Below are 17,699 nucleotides of genomic sequence, written 5' to 3' on the forward strand. Positions count from 1 at the left end.
GCCTGGCGGCTACAGTCCATGGGGTCACAAAGAGTTGAACAGAACTGAACGACTAACACTTTCACTACATGTATATATTTATATATTTTTTAATGAAAAGAATTGGAATTAAGACAATCCCAAAGAGGTTCTGTGACTTTTCCAAGTTCCCAGCAAGTCCATGCAGAGTGGAAAACAGATGGCAAATCTTTTGTTCTTTTTAAGCTTTCTTTCCTTGAGTCATTAAACCACAGAGTCCCAGCCTACTGCAGTGCCAAGGGAGTAGGAACGAGTCCCTTGTCTGCAAGTCACCGTTCCCTGGGGATGAACTTTGAGCCAGGAGCTCCTCGCCCAGCTCACAGATCCTACCACGGGCCCGCTGTGAACACAGGCACCAATGCCATTCTCCTGCCCCAAAGCCCGTCAACACTCCAGGCTCCCAACCAGATTCAGCAGAAAACTCCTCAGCCTGGCATGGTGGACTCCTTCCGGAAATGTGCCCCCCCACCCTTAGGGGTGACTCCGTATCCTGTTTATCACAACACACGCCGAGTCATGCCCTTGGGCCTGGCGCTGTTGTTTGGGCCATGTGGCCTCGACCACATGGGCAGAGCAGACTGAGTTAGAGGTGACCCCGACCTTAGCAGGAGACCAGGGTTTGATCCCTGGGTTGGGAAGATCCCCTGAAGAAGGAAATGGCAACCCACTCCAGTATCCTTGCCTGGAGAATCCCACGGACAGAGGAGCCTGGTGGGCTACAGCCCGTGAAGTCGCAAAAGTCGGACACAGTTGAGTGACCAGCACTCTCTCTTCTTCCTGACCCGAGCTGTGCCAGTCAAACTCTCCCTCCAAGCGTGTGGACACAGGACCCTTGACTCAGCGGCCCCCCTGTTTGGCCCGTGGATGTGGACAAGCAGACACGGGGAGGGCTGGGATGGAGTCTGCGGACAACAGCCCCAGAGAAACAGGGAAAGTTCGCCCGGGGCCTCATGCTCTCCTATCCTGTCCCTGATGCCCCCCAAAGCCCAGCTGTGCCTCCACCACTGGGTTCCATGAAGGCCATCCTTGCGGCCCCCTCCAGGAGACCAATTCTGTTTAGTCAGCTTGAGTGGGTTCCTGCTCCTGGTAACTAGACAAACCCTGAGACACTGGGCTTGCCTTAGCTAGAAAACCCACCCGTTCACCTGTGCCATCAGCTCATGAGAATATCCCCGGAAAGCCACAGGCAGGCCTCTGCTGGAAACGGCTATGAGTGTCTGGTCATTTCAGTCCTAATGTGAACCAGTTCTGTAATTTCTGTTCCTCCGAGACTGACTAGCTAAGACCAGGGACGTTTAGGGGATTCTGGGCGTTGATGTGGAAAGAAAAAAACATAAAAAGGAGAAGCTATTTTAGAGTCTGGGCTCCTGGGGGAGGCAGGCCCGGGTGTAGGGAAGACACCTTCAGGCATGGGATAATGTGCCCGAGCTGAGTCCTGCTCCCAGTAATAAGGAAAATAATTCATTATCATTATGACTCATTAGTATTTTAAATTTACACAATGCCTTCCTTCCAAGGAACTCATTATGTCGATGGAGGTTCATTACGAGAAGGAGATTTGGGAGTGGATTTATGTTGGACACAGTCTTCTAAATACGGCAACAAGGACCTTTATGACATGGGTACATGACTTGAAGCAAATCTCTCTCTATAAGCTAATTAGGAAGGGATGCTAAACTGTGTCAAGCCGGGCGAAGCTGAAGGAGAGATGCATAGTCCTCTTAAAGCGTTCTGGAAACCACAGTTCCATCCAAATATTAAATTTATGGTACCCCTGAAACCGGACCATAGCACGTGTATGATATATTTCAATAGCATTAAAATAATTGTTTGGTGAGAAAAATATACTGCAGTGTTCACATTTAGCACGAAGAACTGATTGGAGTTTCTATGAAAAGAAACCTTTAAAACCAGCTTGAGTTAAAGTCATTTTGGTTACTAGGTGGGTATATTTGGGTCCATGCTTTACCAAATGTACTATCTGCTGGGGAAAATAATTGTCCTTCTACCCCTGGGAAGTTACTGGTGTGGATTTTAAAGGAGCAGACAGCTGCATAGTGAATGCCATTCCGTCCTTGTCCCACGGGTTCAGTAACACAAACATCCCATAGTGAGCCCCGGGGCCTCACACACTCACTTTACAAATTATATAAAGATCATTTCAAAGATCATATTACCAGGGAAAGCTGGCAGCACAGAGTCCCAGAGAAAATGAGGAAGCAGGACTCAAGCTGAGTCCTGCTCTCAGTAATAAGGAAGATAATTCGAGTCATCAGCTTCCCGTGGGGTATTTACTCTTGGCTTGGGGACAGACAGCAGTGAGGGGTGTCAGATCTTTTCCCCATGCCCCCAACCTCAACTTCCCCCTCTCCCTGCCACTTCCAGTTCCACGTTTTAAATACCAGTGGCTACATGCGTGCTAAGTCACTTCAGTCGTGTCCAACTCTTTGCGACCCCATGGACGGTAGCCCACCAGGCTCCTCTGTCCATGGGATTCCTCAGGCAAGAATACAGGAGTGGGTGGCCATGCCCTCCTCCAGGGGATCTTCCTGACCCAGGGATCGAACCCGTGTCTCCTGTGTCTCTGGTACTGCAGGCAGATTCTTTACCCCTGAGCCACGGGGGAAGCCCCTTTAAAATGCCAGAACCAGTACTAAGAACTGTGAGGGATCCTTGCCGCGGGGTGTTCACCAGGCATTAACACGTTATCATGTAATGAACCTACACCCGCAGTGAGGTCAGTGCTATGCAGAAGTGCATGAACTGCTGTGAGCACACGGGGTGGGGTGGGGGGTTGCGTCAGAGCCACAGGAGCAAGAGATGAAGTCTGAGCTAGGACTGAGAGGAGAGGCAGGAGGAAGCCGGCAGAGTGCTGGGAGAGCGCAGGCGTGGGAAGGAGGGTGTCCAGGAGTGGGGTACAGTCTGCACAAAGAGCCCAGGGGTGGAGGGCTCTCTCAAGGCTGGCTGAAGCCGACAGCAGCCAGAGAGCCTTGTTTAAACATGGGGATGAACCTCTGTGAGCTGTAACGGGAAGAAGCCATCTGGGGGTGGCGCTGGCACCTGTCTTGGGCTCCAGGTCACCCACAGAAGTGAAAATGTCATCACTTCCTTGTCCTCCCCAGGCCACTTGAGGTCTGAGCCTCAGGACTCTTGTTTAGTCGCTCAGTCATGTCCGACTCTTTGGGACTCCGTGGACTGTAGCCCTACAGGCTCCTCTGTCCATGGGAATTCTCCAGGCAAGAATACTGGAGTGGGTTGCCATGCCCTCCTCCAGCAGATCTTCCCAACCCAGGGATCAAACCCAGGTCTCCTGCATTGCAGGCAGATTCTTAACCCTCTGAAGCCATCAGGATGCTAGAGGCTAAAGCAGTGTGTCTGGTGCAGGATGACTGAATCTGCTCCCTGCTGTCACAGCCGAGAGGGAGGCTGTTGCTACTACACCTGGGACACAGTGAAAGCTCCTGGTTTACAGTGGGGAGAGCGGGGGCTCATTAAAACCATGAAGGTGCTGAATTGGGATTTTGTTTTTAAGATTCCTCAAATGAGCACCTGCTCAAATGGCTGTGGGTAGCACTTCTTAAAAAACACCCATGGAACCCCAACCAGATCATTAGACAAGGTTCTGAGCCCCCAGGACAGGATGGGGCCGGGCACCTCACCGGCTCCCTGGATTGGGGCCAGGGCTCCTTGGCTGGGAGAGTAGGAGAGTGGTCCCCATGGGGCCCCGAGAGAGATCACCCCAGCCTGGGCGCTGCAGCGGCTCAGATACCACCCTGGAGTGGCAGGCAGGGCAGGTGAGGGTGATCCAGGCACACCATGGCCCAGGGACTGAACTCTAGAAGGTTTTTCTGCCTCATCCCAAACAGCCTCAATAGCAGCAGAAAACCAAAGCCGACGGGTGAGTGACCTCTGACTTTTGGGACTCTGACCCCGACCTCTGCAGCACTGCACTGCATGGAAGGTGCCACGGCACGTCCTCCTCGCCAGCTGATGATGCGGGGCACCTGCTGTCCCCAGGCCTGAGCGGGGTGCCCTGTGCTCTAAGCTGGGGAGAAGACAGTGCCCTTTCTAGGAGCCCATACATTACCGAGGAGGGCACCTCAAATCCATCGTAATGAAGAATCTGCTTCTTACCAAGAAACAGACTCACTGTGCCCAGAGCTAAGATGCTGTCCTTTCTTTTTGCTTTATTTTATATATCTTTACATACAGTAAAACTCTGTGTGTATGTGTGTGTGTGTGTGTGTGTGTGTGTGTGTGTGTGTGTGTGTGTATGGCTCTATGCGCTTTTACCAATGCAGAAGGTTGGGTAACTAACTATGCATTACATTGTAGAGTGATTTAGAACCATCCACCACCCCAAATATTCCCTCTCAGTCACCTGGATCCTTTGTGGTCACACCCTCCTTGCGTCCCTGACCCCCAGCAACCACTGATCTGTTCCCAGTCCCCAGAACGAGTCTAGCTTGATTTTCGCCAGTGCGTTCAAGATTTATCCACATTGCTGCAAATGTCCATATTTTGTTCCTTTTTCTTGAGGCACAGCATCCCGTACTGTGGAAGTACCACAGTTTATTCGCCAGTTGAAGGACAGCTGGGTTGTCTTCAGTTTAGGGTGATGAGGAATAAAAATAAAAGTAGCTATAAACATTCGTGCTCATGTTTTTGTGTGAACATCTGATTTCTCCTGGGAACATAACTTCCAACTCCTTTTTAACCCTCGCCTCTAGCCGGTAAAGGTATCATGATCTCATCTTACAGCATGGGGATGTGAGGCTTGGGGAGGTTAAGGCAGTTTGCACACGTCACCAGAGGAGCTGGATCACAGGCTGAGCTCCTTGTAAGGGCCGGGCAGTGCCTGCCCTCAGCGACTCATGCCCTTTACTAGAAACCACCTATCAATGGGTGACTTCTATGGTGCTAAAACAGAGTCACAGAGGGTGTTCTGGGAGCCAAAAGCAGGAACGCTGGCCAAGCTCCAGGCTAGGGGCGCTCTCAACCGAGCCACAGAGAAACGAAAGTTTGCAGGAAGGGCACATTCCAGGCAGAGGAGCCTCAGAGATAAAAGCAGGGAGGTATCTAGTAATGGGCTGACTGGGGACTTCCCTGGGTGTCCAGTGGCTAAGACTTGGAGTGTGCAAAGTATGGGGCCCGAGTTCAATCCCTGGTCAGGGAACTAGATCTCACATGGTAGCAACTAAGACCCAGCACAGTCAAATAAGTAAATATTTTTAAAAATAATAATGCACTGGCAGAGGATCCATGTTGTGAAATAATGGAAGTATGTCTGGGCAGATAGGGGAGGTACAATAACAAAGGACTGCAATTCCAGGTTAAGGAATTTGGGTGTTACAGAAACAGTACCTGACATTGTTATAGTACTTATTATTCCCAGGTTCTGTGTCTCTCTGGGAATCTTGGAGGTTTGGGAGCTGGAAGGTTTCAGGAACAAAGGATTACTGACAAGTGAGAATGCCCAGTGCCAAACACATTCAGTGCCTGAGGGCACATCCCTCAGAAGTCCTGTTCTCTGCTTTCCTAGGGTCTGGATCACAGCTCCCTTCATGGATGAAAAGAGAACTTACTGTATAGTTACTGAAATTGTTTATGTGTCTGACTCACCCATTGGACCAGGAGCCCCTATAATTTCCAAATCCTTATCACTGACCACAGCTCTATAAATCTTTACTGAGCAGACAAAATATTTTGTTCATTAAACATTTCAGGCTAATAGTTAACCACATCCTTAACTCAGAGGACCCATTTCCAAAGAATTAGAATGTAATAAAACAGACCCTTGTTGCAGATTACTGTTTGGCCATATTCACCCCCTCTTCCCCACCTTCCTGGGAGGAGTATGTTTCCCTGACTCTTGATTCAGGGCTCCGTGAAATGACTTGCATTAGTGGTTAGAGGTTAGCAGATCTGAAGCAAGCAGGGACTTGCAAGGTTCTTGCACACTTGGGCTTCTGCTATTGCTGCTGGAACATACTCTGGCCAGCCTAATGGTCCAAGGAGGATGCAAGGATCTGGAACATAATGTAGACCCTATTTGCTGAGATACCCTGCTGAGCCCAGCTGAGGTTAGTCCACCCAACAGACCTGCATAAGAGTTAGCAAGAAATACATGCTTATTGTGTGCCTCAGAGATCTGGGGGATATTTGTTATATAGCAAGAGCTGACAGATACAACCCTATAGCAAAAATGTACCAACTATAATTTTATTTAGGAAGGGGAGCCACAGACTCTGGTTTCAAACTACTTCTGACCCTGTTTCCTTGTCTGTGAAATCTGTAGAGTTGTTAGGAGGACTGAATGAGATAATTCAAGAAAAACAGTGCAGACCTGGCACGTGGAAAGTGTCCAGTGTGTGTGTTATTAGCATTAGTATCATCACTATTATATTAAGGTGTGGGCTTCCCTGGTGGCTCAGAAGTAAAGAATCTGTCTGTCAATGCAGGAGATGCAGGTTCAATTCCTGGAAGATCAGGAAGAGTCAGGAAGATCCCCTGGAGAAGGAAATGGCAACCCACTCCAGTATTCTTGCCTGGGAAATCCCATGGACAGAGGAGCCCGGCAGGCTACAGTCCATGGGGTCCCAAAGAGTCGGACATGACTTAGTGACTAAACAACAAAAACATATTAAGGTGTTTCTGAACCCTGGGTCCCTGCCTTCAGTAGCAGTTCCCATTGGGTGTGGATCTATGCCAGAAGTAGAAAGCTCTAGATAACAGAATGTGAAGTGAACAGAATATAAACATTTACTGTACACTGATGTATGTATGGGTTTCCCTGGTGGCTCAATGGTAAAGAATCTGCCTGTAATGCAGGAGCCACAGGAGATTCAGGCTCCATCCCTGAGTCACGAAGATCCCCTGGAGGAGGGCACGGCAACCCACTCCAGTATTCTTGCCTGGAGAATCCCATGGACAGAGAAGCCTAGCAGGCTACTGTTCATAGGGTCACAGAGTCGGACATGACTGAAAGCGACTTAGCATACACACGCATGAACGCATGATGTATGTATGGCCTTCCAAAATAACCTCAACTGAACTTCCCCACCTTCTACCAAAGGGCTGAGGCACCCCGCCTGTTTATTACAGCCAACTAATTGATGACACAGCAGTTCTGGAGGACGTGGACAGCGTCCTCATCTTGAGCTCCGTGGGTGAGAGGGGCTGAGACGTGGGTGAGAGTTTTAACCGGCTCGGGCTGTGGCCAGCTGCCAGCACAGCACTCAGTCAAGCGCCTCCGCCCCCTCCCCACATCTGTCTTCCCTCCTCATGGATTCTTAATGCTGCTGAATGCTAACAGGCAAAATGTATATGCTTGGACAAGACCCAAAACCCAGGAGCGAGAACAGCACCCCAACAGAATCTGTCTCATGAGATCACTTCACCTCCACGCTTCATCTCCCCACAAAGCTACCCCAGGCAGTTCCTTTTTGTTTCCCGGGAGAGTGAACAATGAAAACCTCTTCAGGCCCCACCCACGCCCACAAAAGGAGAAGGAGAGTGATTTCCAAACTGTATCTAATTCATGTACTATGATATTGTCACGCGGAGCCACTCGCAGCCACAGGCTCTGACAGCATCTCAGTGATCCTCCACCAAACCTAAGGGTTTCCAAACCCCTAGAACCTGCTGATAAATTCTGCACATGCTAGTATCGTCTTGTCCTCAGCATTATCAGGAATCTACTGACGTTTGCCTAAGGACTGGAGGTATCTCTAGTGGCCCAACTGAATCTTAGAAAACAGAAAACAACCTAACCCGTGTTGCATAATCGGGCTGAGAAAACATGTTTCGTATTAGAAAGGCAGCCAGCAATTTCCTAGGACTCAGACAGAGGTCCGAGCTGTCCATTGGGCTCGGGACCAGCTCAAGAATAATAATATTTGAACCTCCTTGTATCTCCTTATCTGTGAAGCAGAGAGACATCTACCTGCCCTCCCGTCACTGAATTGCCTCTGTGTATATTGGACTCCGTCTTCCCCTCTGGAGCGGATGAATAAATATTAAGCATGAGAATTATCAGGTTTCTCGGAGAAGTTGGGAAGATCAATGTTTCTAGCACAAGTAGGAAATGAAAATGAAGAGATATCAAGGTCCTTGGAAGCAGACCTGATCCGTACAAAAGTACAACATAACCTGCTGTGTAATGAAAAAGGCAAAAAATAAAAGGAAGTTCCCTGGCAGTCCAGTGGTTTCACTGCTGTGATCTGGGTTCAATCCCTGGTTGGGGACCTGAGATCCCACAACCCGTGCAACGCAGGAAAAGAAAAAAAAAAAGGCAGTCTTGGAGTCCATCAGATCTACCCACATTCTCAGTCAACGCAGATTCCCAGGGGGCCTTCTAAGCAGTGCCCCAGCCCCACACCATGCTTCCCCAGCATGGCAGGTCTCCCCACTGCCAGGCTCCCTTAGCCCTTATTTCACATGAAAGCAGTTTCAGATCTGAGGGAGGAGATGCTGGGGGAGAGGCGGGCAGAACTTGTCCTGGTTATTTATGAACATGGGCTCTGGAGGCAGGCGGACCTGGCTTCAAATTCTGGCTCCTCCACTTGACCTTGGGCAAGTTACTCAAGCTCTCTCAGTCCTAGTTTTTTCATCTGTAACTGTGTAGGCAGGAATACCTCCACTACAGCGTTGTGCTGCGGGTTCAATGACGTGTATACATCCCCTCCCCCAGGGCCGAGCACGCAGCACATACCCAGTGGAATGGAGATGGGTGGTGGACGGGTGGATGGGAAGCAGCAGAGCTGGCTTCGTCTTGTGCATCCCCTTGTACTTTTTGAACAGAGGAGCCCCCACTTTTGTTTACCACTGGGCCCTACAAATCACAAAGCTGATCCTGGGGTACAGCCAACCTAGGAGGCCAGCTGCTAGGATCCCAGGAGCCCCTACCATCCAGGAGGGTCAGAAGGCAAACCCTGGCATGACCCCACATTCGTGTACTTCTGGTACTTTGGGCAAGGACACTGCATTTGGAACAAAGCAGAAGATGGGAATATTTTGTCCTAAACCTGCAGCGTCTCATAGCAAGCTCCCAGGGATTTGTTTAAAAAGAAAGAAATGCCTCCAACTAATAAAATAAAATTAAGAAAAAAAAAAGAAAGAAAGAAATGCAACCTCAGAGCTGGGGAGAAGGGTCCTTCTCCGCTCTCCTCCTGAAGGGAGAATGATGAGCAATCTCCTTTGGCCCCTTCCTTCCTCCATCCCAAACAGGTGAGCACTTCAGTAATAAATACAGTAAATTTGGGAGCAAGAAACTGGGCTTCCTGGGAAGGGTTGGTGGTGTCTGTCTGGGATCATCCAGCCACAACAAAGCCAGCAAGGCTGCCTAATTCTGGGGGTTCAGCATTAAGGAAGTCATCTGGCTCTCACCTGAGCCACACCCTTCAACCAGCCTTGTCTGCAACAACAGTGACTTAGGGCTTTCATTCATTATTATTCTACTGCCTTACTCCTCACTCTGTTTAGTTCTTGGGTGGGAAGAGGTTGCTATTTAATGGATACCCTCAATGACCCCAGCAGCCGCAGGAACCCCCACCATTCATCTTGTGACTTAGGATTAATTAAAACGCCTTATTAAAAGCCTCACTTCCTCAGAGGAAGTGGTATGGTCACCGGGGAGAATCTGAGAGTCATTGCCTCTCCCAGGTGAAAGGCACTGAAATCGTCTACAGACGGTCCCCAATTTACAACGGTTTGAATTACGATTTTCCAATGGTGTGAAAGAAATATGCATTCCTTAGAAACTGTATTTTGAATTTTGGGTTTTGAGCTTTTCCTGAGCTTGTAATAAACAGAAAGATGCTCTCTCAGGATGCACGGCAAGTTCGCAGTCAGCCAGGCAATCACAAGAGCGAACAACTTGCACATTTACAGCCACTCTGGACCAGACAACCATTCTGGTTTTCACTTGCAGCACAATATTTAATAAACATGAGAAATTCAATACTTTATTATACACTAGGCTTTGTGTTAGATAATTTTGTCCAACTGTAGGCTAACGTTAAGTGTTCTAAGCCTGTTTAAGTTTCGCTGGGCTAAGCAAGGATGTTCCGTAGGTTAGGTGGATTAATTTTCAGTTTACAATGTGATCAACCTACATATGATGGGTTAACTGGGACCTAACCCCATCCCAAGTTGAGGAAGATCTGTACTCCAGACCCCCTGATTCAAGAAGGAGAAAAATCCAAAGAGGTTAAAATTCTGGCCCATTGGTTCTCAAACTTAAGTGTGCATCAGAAACATCTGGAGGGCTTGTTCAAACACAGATTTCTTGGTTCCATCCCAGTTTTGTATTCAGTGGATCTCGGGGGTGAGGCCCAAGAACGTGCATTTCCACCAAGTCCCCTGGTGATGGTCCAGGAACCCCACTTTGAGAATCACTGACCTGGTACAAAACACGCTGGCCTGTTATTACAGAACCCAGGGGTCCTGTGTTCCAGGTAAACGAATGCCTTTCTAGGCCCATGTTCTTGGCTCATGGCTGCTCCTTCCTCAGCCCTGGCTGGAAGTTCTCTTGGCTGCAGTTTTCATACTTGCCCTTTCCACCTAAGGTGACCCTGCCCTCCTCCCTAAAGTCATGTCTATAATGAGCCTTGAGCTTCCTAGGAAAAAACCACTTTAAGAACAGTATTTCTGGCACTATTATAAAAAGTAAGACAAGAGTGTTTTATGAAGAACAAATAACGCATTTAAAGATAAAGTGAATACAATCATACTATGCACCAAGAACTCCAAAAGTTTATCACTACTTTTCTGATCCTTCTACAGTTTCTGATCCTTCTCCATTTATTTTGCTAAAAATAAATAAGAGAACCGCTTACACTTACCCAGAGTGTTGGTAGCAAAGTTTTTTTCAAGTCCGTCTTCCGTGAGCTCTCTCTTATTGACCATGCAACCTGCATTATTGATCTAGAAATCACAGTTCCCATTTCAAAATAAAGGAAAATAGGGCCAAGGGACCTGTTTCCACATCCCATAGCTCCACGCCACCACTGGGCCCACGTGTATGTGATGACAATTCATGTTCTGCTCTACTGTCTCTTCACACCAAACCCCTTCCTGGAAAATGCCACTTGTGCAGCAAGCTCAGCCACGGGACTGTGCCGAGACCTCCAATGACCAAGGCTCGGCCAGGCGACCTAATTCACAATAAAGTGCCCTGGAAATTTGTCTAGACCAATGCTACCCAGTAAAAGTATGTAATTTCAAGTTTTCTAGAAAGTAGTCACATTAAAAAGGTAAAAAGAAAAACAGCTTCTAAGAGTTATCTGAGGTGCTGTCTCCCAGGCTGCAGTCCTCGTTTTGCCCCAAACAAAATGTAACTCACCAAAAAAATAAATAAAAACATAAAAAGAAACAGGTAAAATTGATTTTAATAATGTATAGTATTTAACTCACTATATCTAAAATAGTAGCTTTTCAAGATGTAATCAACATAAAAATGTAATCAATATAAAAATGTTAGTTTACTTTTTTTTTTTTTTACACTAAGTCTTCGACTTTGGTGGATTTTTACACTGATGGAACATCTCAGTTTGAACCAACTACATTTCAAATGTTCTGTAACCATCGTGGACAGTGCAAGACTTGGGTGTGAACGAACAATTTGGAGCACATGAGAAACTCTTGGGCAGAGAAGCAGCCCAGCTCAAAGCAGAATCTGTGTGAGGAGCAGAGGGACACCAGCCACCTGAGTCTTCCAGCTTCCTCAGTGGAGCAGCAGACTGACACCAAAAGATTTGGTTGTCTGCAACAGGTGTTCTTTTGCACTAAGCTTTTTAATTTTCCCCTGAGTCTCTAATTTTAATACATCAATCCCCAGATCTACAGAGTTCAAGAATGGCAGTACACAAATCACCATTTTATGAAAAAATGGAACCTTTCCATCATCCCCAAAGACCCAGTATAGGGTCCCTTCCTTTACTCACACATCCAACCAACATGGTTAGAATGACTCAAATGAGTGAACCTGGTGACATAAATAGGCCTCCCCGTAAAAGATTCTCACTGAGGTGTACCATACAGACACACACACACATACATACACACAGAGTCCTCACCCACACAGAGGAGAAACACACAGGCATGAGATTTATCCCCTACTTATGCTTACAAAGCTCACCAAGACATTGAGGGTATGTTCCTGCTTGAAATTTTCAACAAATTTCCAGACTGACTTGGGAACAGACAGGTCCACAATATGCAGAAAGATGTTCTAAACCAGAAAACAAAAGAAGTCATACAGTTAAAAAAAAATGTACTTTTTTCATTAAAAATAGTTTTAAAAAACAAATCATTTGGAATGATATAAAATGCAAAGTCTCACTGCTCAGAAGTACATCATTGTTCACAATTTCTTATGAATCACCCAGAAATACTTTAGGTACATACAACATTTATACATACATGTTTTAGGCACTATATATACGTATATATACACACTAAGCATTATATATATGTTACACATGTATATGTGTAGCCCCTTTACATATAAATAGATTCAGACTATACATTGTTCCATATGCTTCTTTTTCACTTAACAACATGTTTTAGAGATTTTTTCCCTTAAATATAAACCTACCTTATTTCTTCTAATGGCCACAAAACATCACATGGATGTGTCATAGTTTCCTACCAATCATTTGGGGGTTTTTTTGTCAACATTTTGTTCCAAAGAGAATATCTAGGGCACATCAGAACTACGAGATGACAACTCCCTCTGTGACTCAGCCCTTGCTTACAATGTCAGTCTCAGCCTTGTGCTATGGTTATCTCTGGACACAGCCCCGCTCCCCCACCCCACCCCGCTTAGACTCAGAATTCCCTGACGGAGGAGCCACATCGAGGGCGCCCCATGGCAGTGCTGCACACACAGCCATGCATGTAAATGAGCAAAGTACGCTGGCCATTGGGCCTCTTTTCCCAGCACATAAATGAAGCTTGCATTCTCAGCACCCACTGAAGGGCCCTGAGTTCAGCGTCACTGAACGTCGCTGAGGCTCAGCGTCCCTGAACTCCAGCAGGCGTCAGAGACGTATCACCAGCCCAAGGCAGAGATTTCTGCTGCTGGGAACTGACCTCCAGACAAGCCATAACACCCATAATACAGCAGAGTTCAGCGCCCTGCCTCAGTTTCCCCAGCAACGGAGCCACTGAACCCGAGGAAGAATTTCTCCTGACCTTAAAACATGTTGTCTCATCCTGAGACAAAGGCTCAGAGAATGAGAAAAGAGAAACCACCCCACCTTATGACTCAGAAGGCCTGTAATCAGCTTGAATGCCATGTTCGGCTTAAGTCTGGCATAACTGAGTCTTCCTCTGCCTTCAAGGGAGACGAAAAGCACTGTCCGTACAGAACTACACTCTGCTCAAAAGTCCCTGAAGGCCCTGGCCCAGCCAGAGTGAACACGAGGCTGTTGACTCACACCAGAGTCAGCCATAAGCCTCTGCCGATGAGGGCAGGCCAAGTCCGGACACCTAATCCTTTCATTCCAAGGCCTTCCCCAAAATCACTGTAGGACCCCCTCCCACCCTGCAGGGCTGCGAAACACTCACACAGAATCCAGGTCTGAAAAGCAACAAAATTCAAATGAACAACAAAATTCAAGTGAGCTAAAGTCAATTTTACTCTGATCATCGCACAGTCTCCTTGAGTTTCCTAGAAGCACCCAAGGCATCTCAGAATTATATAGCAGCAGCAGCAGGGAACAGGGAAATCAGCCACGGAGCCTGGTGAAATGAAACATCCTGAAAAGGTGAAAGGAACTGTCTGGCTCCCTCTGCGAGGCAATAGGAAGACAGAAGGCACCCAGAAGAGGCCAGCTGTCCTCTGTGATCAGGAGAAGGAACTGGCCAGGTGCTCGAGTGTGAAAAACCTAGGGGCCCGGGTTGGAAGCCTGGCCTGGAAACTAGATCCCACATGCTGCAATGAAGAATTCACATGCTGCAGCTGAAGATGGTGCATGCTGAATGGAAACTGAATAAAACAATATCACCTCTAATTTTCAGATGAGGAAACCGAGGTTCAGGAAAGCTAAGCGCACTGTCTAGCCCACAAGGCTTTGGAGACGGCAGAGCCCAGCTCCTCCCCTCGTCCCCCTGACAAAGCTTCAAAGACAGAGAGGGGTCGCTGATCCTGGGGTCTCCTCCTCTGTCCTGTGAGCCTGCTCCTCCAGCAGCACCCCCACACCCGCTGCCACTCCATCCACTGCCCACAACTGAGGGGCCCACAACTCCAAGTTTTAAGCTTTAAAAAAAATTTTTTTTTAATTGAAGGATAATTGCTTTATCAACAATTTGCCAACAAAGGTCTGTCGAGTCAAAGCTATGGTTTCTCCAGTAGTCATGTGTGGATATGAGAGTTGGACTATAAAGAAAGCTGAGCACCAAAGAATTGATGCTTTGGAACTGTGGTGTTGGAGAAGACTCTTGAGAGTTCCTTGGACTTCAGGGAGATCCAACCAGTCCATCCTAAGGGAAATCAGTCCTGAATGTTCAGTCAAAGGACTGATGCTGAAGCTGAAACTCCAATACTTTGGCGACCTGATGCAAAGAGTTGAGTCATTGGAAAAGACCCTGATGCTGGGAAAGATTGAAGGTGGGAGGAGAAGGGGACGACAGAGGATGAGATGGTTGGATGGCATCACCAACTCGATGGACATGAGTTTGAGCAAGCTGCGGGAGTTGGTGATGGACCGGGAGGCTTGGCGTGCTACAGTTCGTGGGGTCACAAAGAGACAGACACAACTGAGCAACTGAACTGAATTCTTTATAATGTGTTGGTTTCTGCCATACAACACCGTGAATCAGTCGTATGTATACATATGTCCCCTCGCTCATGAGCTTCCCTCCCACCCACCGTCCGACCCCTCTAGGTCATAACAGAGGAGCAGAGCCTGAAGGAGGCAATGAGTCAGTGAAACCACACCTCCAGGGATGGGTAGAAGGTATCGCCAGCCCTGGACCGCCGAGCTCTCAGTGAGTGCTGGAGACCACTTACACAGAAGAAAGAGGAGAGGATTTGCCAGGGGTTTGTGTGCGGGGATGGGGGCAGGCTGCAAGTTGGGGGCCCCCTCTCCCCACCCCAGGAAACATGCTGGTTCCTGCTTTTGGTTCTTCCTCCCAAAGATGGTGCCATTGGGTATAAGGAGGGCTCAACAGCATCAGCAGAACCATACTGGCATCTTTTTCTATACAAATCCACTTGGTAAAGAATATAGCCGAGCCCAAGGAGGGCTGGAATCCAGGCAAGCCCTCCCCTGCCTGTGGCCCGAGATCAGTGTTCCCATTACGTCCTGCAGCAGCACCACCCAAAGGTACCAGCGGGCAGACAGCCAGCCTTCCATCTCAAGAACTGCAGCCCCCAGATCGCGGCCCCACCTGCCAACACAGAGGAAGGTTCAGAGACCTTTGTGCTCATGGCCGGCACGAAGCCTCCAGGGCATCTGAATGGCGAGAGGCTGCCAAGTCAAAGGGAGAAGGACAGCCTCTTGCCTTGAAAACATTACTTCCAGATAAAGGATAACCCTCACGGGCAGAGGCAAAATACTCCATTCTAGACTGGGGCGAATTTTTTTCCTTTTGGCCACGGCCCACGCCTGCGGGAGTGGGGCACTATCTGCCCCTCAGCTGTGGGCAGTGGATGGAGAGGCGGCAGGCGTGGGGGCTGCCGGAGGAGCGGGCGTAAGGACAGAGGAGAGAACTCCCGGTGGGACTGGAGGCAAGACGTCCCTGGTGGACGTGCAAGGGGCCCGTCACTGCCGGCCAACCTGCTCCGCTCCACGGGACCCTGGGTTCTCCACCGGGGCCAGCTCCTCGGGGAAGCAACTGCACGGTACACAGACCCCACATCCAGGCCCTGCTTATGTCAACGCTCTGCCTTCACCGTCCTCCAAGTCTTATGTTTTAATTTTTAATCGGAAGATAATTACTTTACGATGTTGTGTTGGTTTCTGCCATACAACAACACGACCCAGCCCTAAGTATACAATGTCGTCTCCCTCTTGGGTCTCCCTCCCACGCCCATCCCACCCCTCTGGGTCATCACAGAGCACCAAGTTGAGCTCCCTGTGTTACACGGCAGCTTCCCAGGCTGTCTATTTTACACATGGTAACGTATATGTTTGGGTTTGCCTGGTGGCTCAGACAGAAAAGAATCAGGGCTGCAATTCAGGAGACCTGGGTTCAATCCCTGGGTTGGGAAGATCCCCTGGAGAGGCGAATGACTACCCACGCCGGTATTTTTGCCTGGAGAATCCCACGGAGAGAGGAGCCTGACCGGCTACAGTCCATGGGGTCACAAAGAGTCGGACACGACCGAGCGACTAACACTTCTCCTTTCAATGTGTATGTTCCAATGCTACTCTCTCTATTCGTCCCACGCTTGCCTTTCTCCACTGTGTCCACAACCGTGTTCTCTGTGTCCGCATCTCTATTCCTGCCCTGCAAATAGGCTCAGTGAAGTCAGAAAGAGAAAAACAGGTGTAAGATAGCAAGTATGATAACACATGTACATGGAAGTCGTATGCTGTTTACACCAGGGTCCCCACACTCTGACTTTGCCCTGGGGCCCTGCAGATTATGGAGCCGGTCCTGGTCCCAAGTGTGTTCCGGAAGCCCGCAGAACGGTGAGCCAGCCTTGAACACTCTCGATAGGAAGCTGCTCTCATCAAGGCCGAAACGTCATTTGCGGTCCCTCTTTATCTGAAGGCCACGGGGTCGGTTTACAGCTGGGCTCACTCTGAGTCGCCCTGGACATGCCTCAGTGACACGGCCTCCTTCTTGGGGGAGGGACCCCGGCAGGGCTCCCTCTGTGTCACGTCGTCCAGGCAGGTCTTCACCGGGGGAGTGGGGGTCACAGCCCCCATCACCTGGGTCAAGCCCAGCCCTTGAGAAGCGCGGTTCCAGCTCTTCTGTGGGCTGAGGCCGCCTCCCAAGCAGAAGCCTGAACAGAGCCCTGCCAGCGCGGGGAGCGGGAGAGCGGCCAGGAGTCCCGCCCCCGCTCTGCCGCGCCCGCGGGCAGGAAGCCCCCCGCAGCAGGGGCCCGGAGCCGCTCACCTGGTTCCCGCTGTCCCGGATGATCTCAGCTCTGGCGCCTTCCGCTCGGCTGTGATCGCGACAAACCAGGTGTACTGTGCCACCTGGTGGAATCCAGCAAAAGCGGCCGTGAGGGGCAGCCCCGGAGGCAGCCCTGGAGACCAGCTCTTCCAAAGGCAGAATGAACACACGGGCTCACAGAAAGAGGGCCCGACACGGAGACCGTTCCGGAAAGTCTGGACAGATGGTCCCCACAGTCAGAGCAGCAGGTGGGAAGGAGAGGGTGGTCCTGGAATCCGTGCTCCCGCCTACCTGGGCTGACAGTGCAACTGGGGCTATGTTCTGATTCTCTTTAAGGGTCTGAATACACCAAGGATGGACTTCCCTGGTGGCTCGGGTGGTAAAGAACCCGCCTGCCGATACAGGAGACCCAGGTTCAGTCTCCAGGTGGGGAAGATCCCCTGGAGAAAGGAATGGCAACCCACTCCAGTGCTCTTGCCTGGAGGATCCCACGGACAGAGGAGCCTAGCGGGCTACAGTCCATGGGGTCGCAAAGGTTAGACGTGACTAAGTGCGCACACACACATACATACATCAAGGATAAGAAGGGTCAGTCTTGGTCACACGCT

The 17,699-nt window shown here is 49.3% G+C and overlaps 1 protein-coding gene across 7 annotated transcripts in view; it reads right to left on the reverse strand.

The window, feature by feature from the left end:
* DHRS12 (dehydrogenase/reductase 12) overlaps positions 1–17,699 on the reverse strand; it is a 40,980-nt gene that overhangs the window by 10,367 nt on the left and 12,914 nt on the right. For 3 of the 7 annotated variants that reach the window (XM_065902257.1, XM_065902255.1, XM_065902256.1), the window contains exons 3-5: positions 17,092–17,174; positions 12,158–12,250; positions 10,863–10,944 (exon numbers count right to left, since the gene is read on the reverse strand). In XM_065902257.1, coding sequence (XP_065758329.1) covers positions 10,863–10,944; positions 12,158–12,250; positions 17,092–17,174 — 258 coding nt within the window. Of the gene's footprint in view, positions 1–10,862; positions 10,945–12,157; positions 12,251–13,215; positions 13,240–13,280; positions 13,360–17,091; positions 17,175–17,699 lie in introns of those variants that run through there. The other 4 variants (XM_065902258.1, XM_065902261.1, XM_065902259.1 and 1 more) reach the window with 3 other exon arrangements.

Source organism: Muntiacus reevesi, chromosome 11 (assembly GCF_963930625.1).
Source record: "Muntiacus reevesi chromosome 11, mMunRee1.1, whole genome shotgun sequence".
Lineage (NCBI taxonomy): Eukaryota > Metazoa > Chordata > Mammalia > Artiodactyla > Cervidae > Muntiacus > Muntiacus reevesi.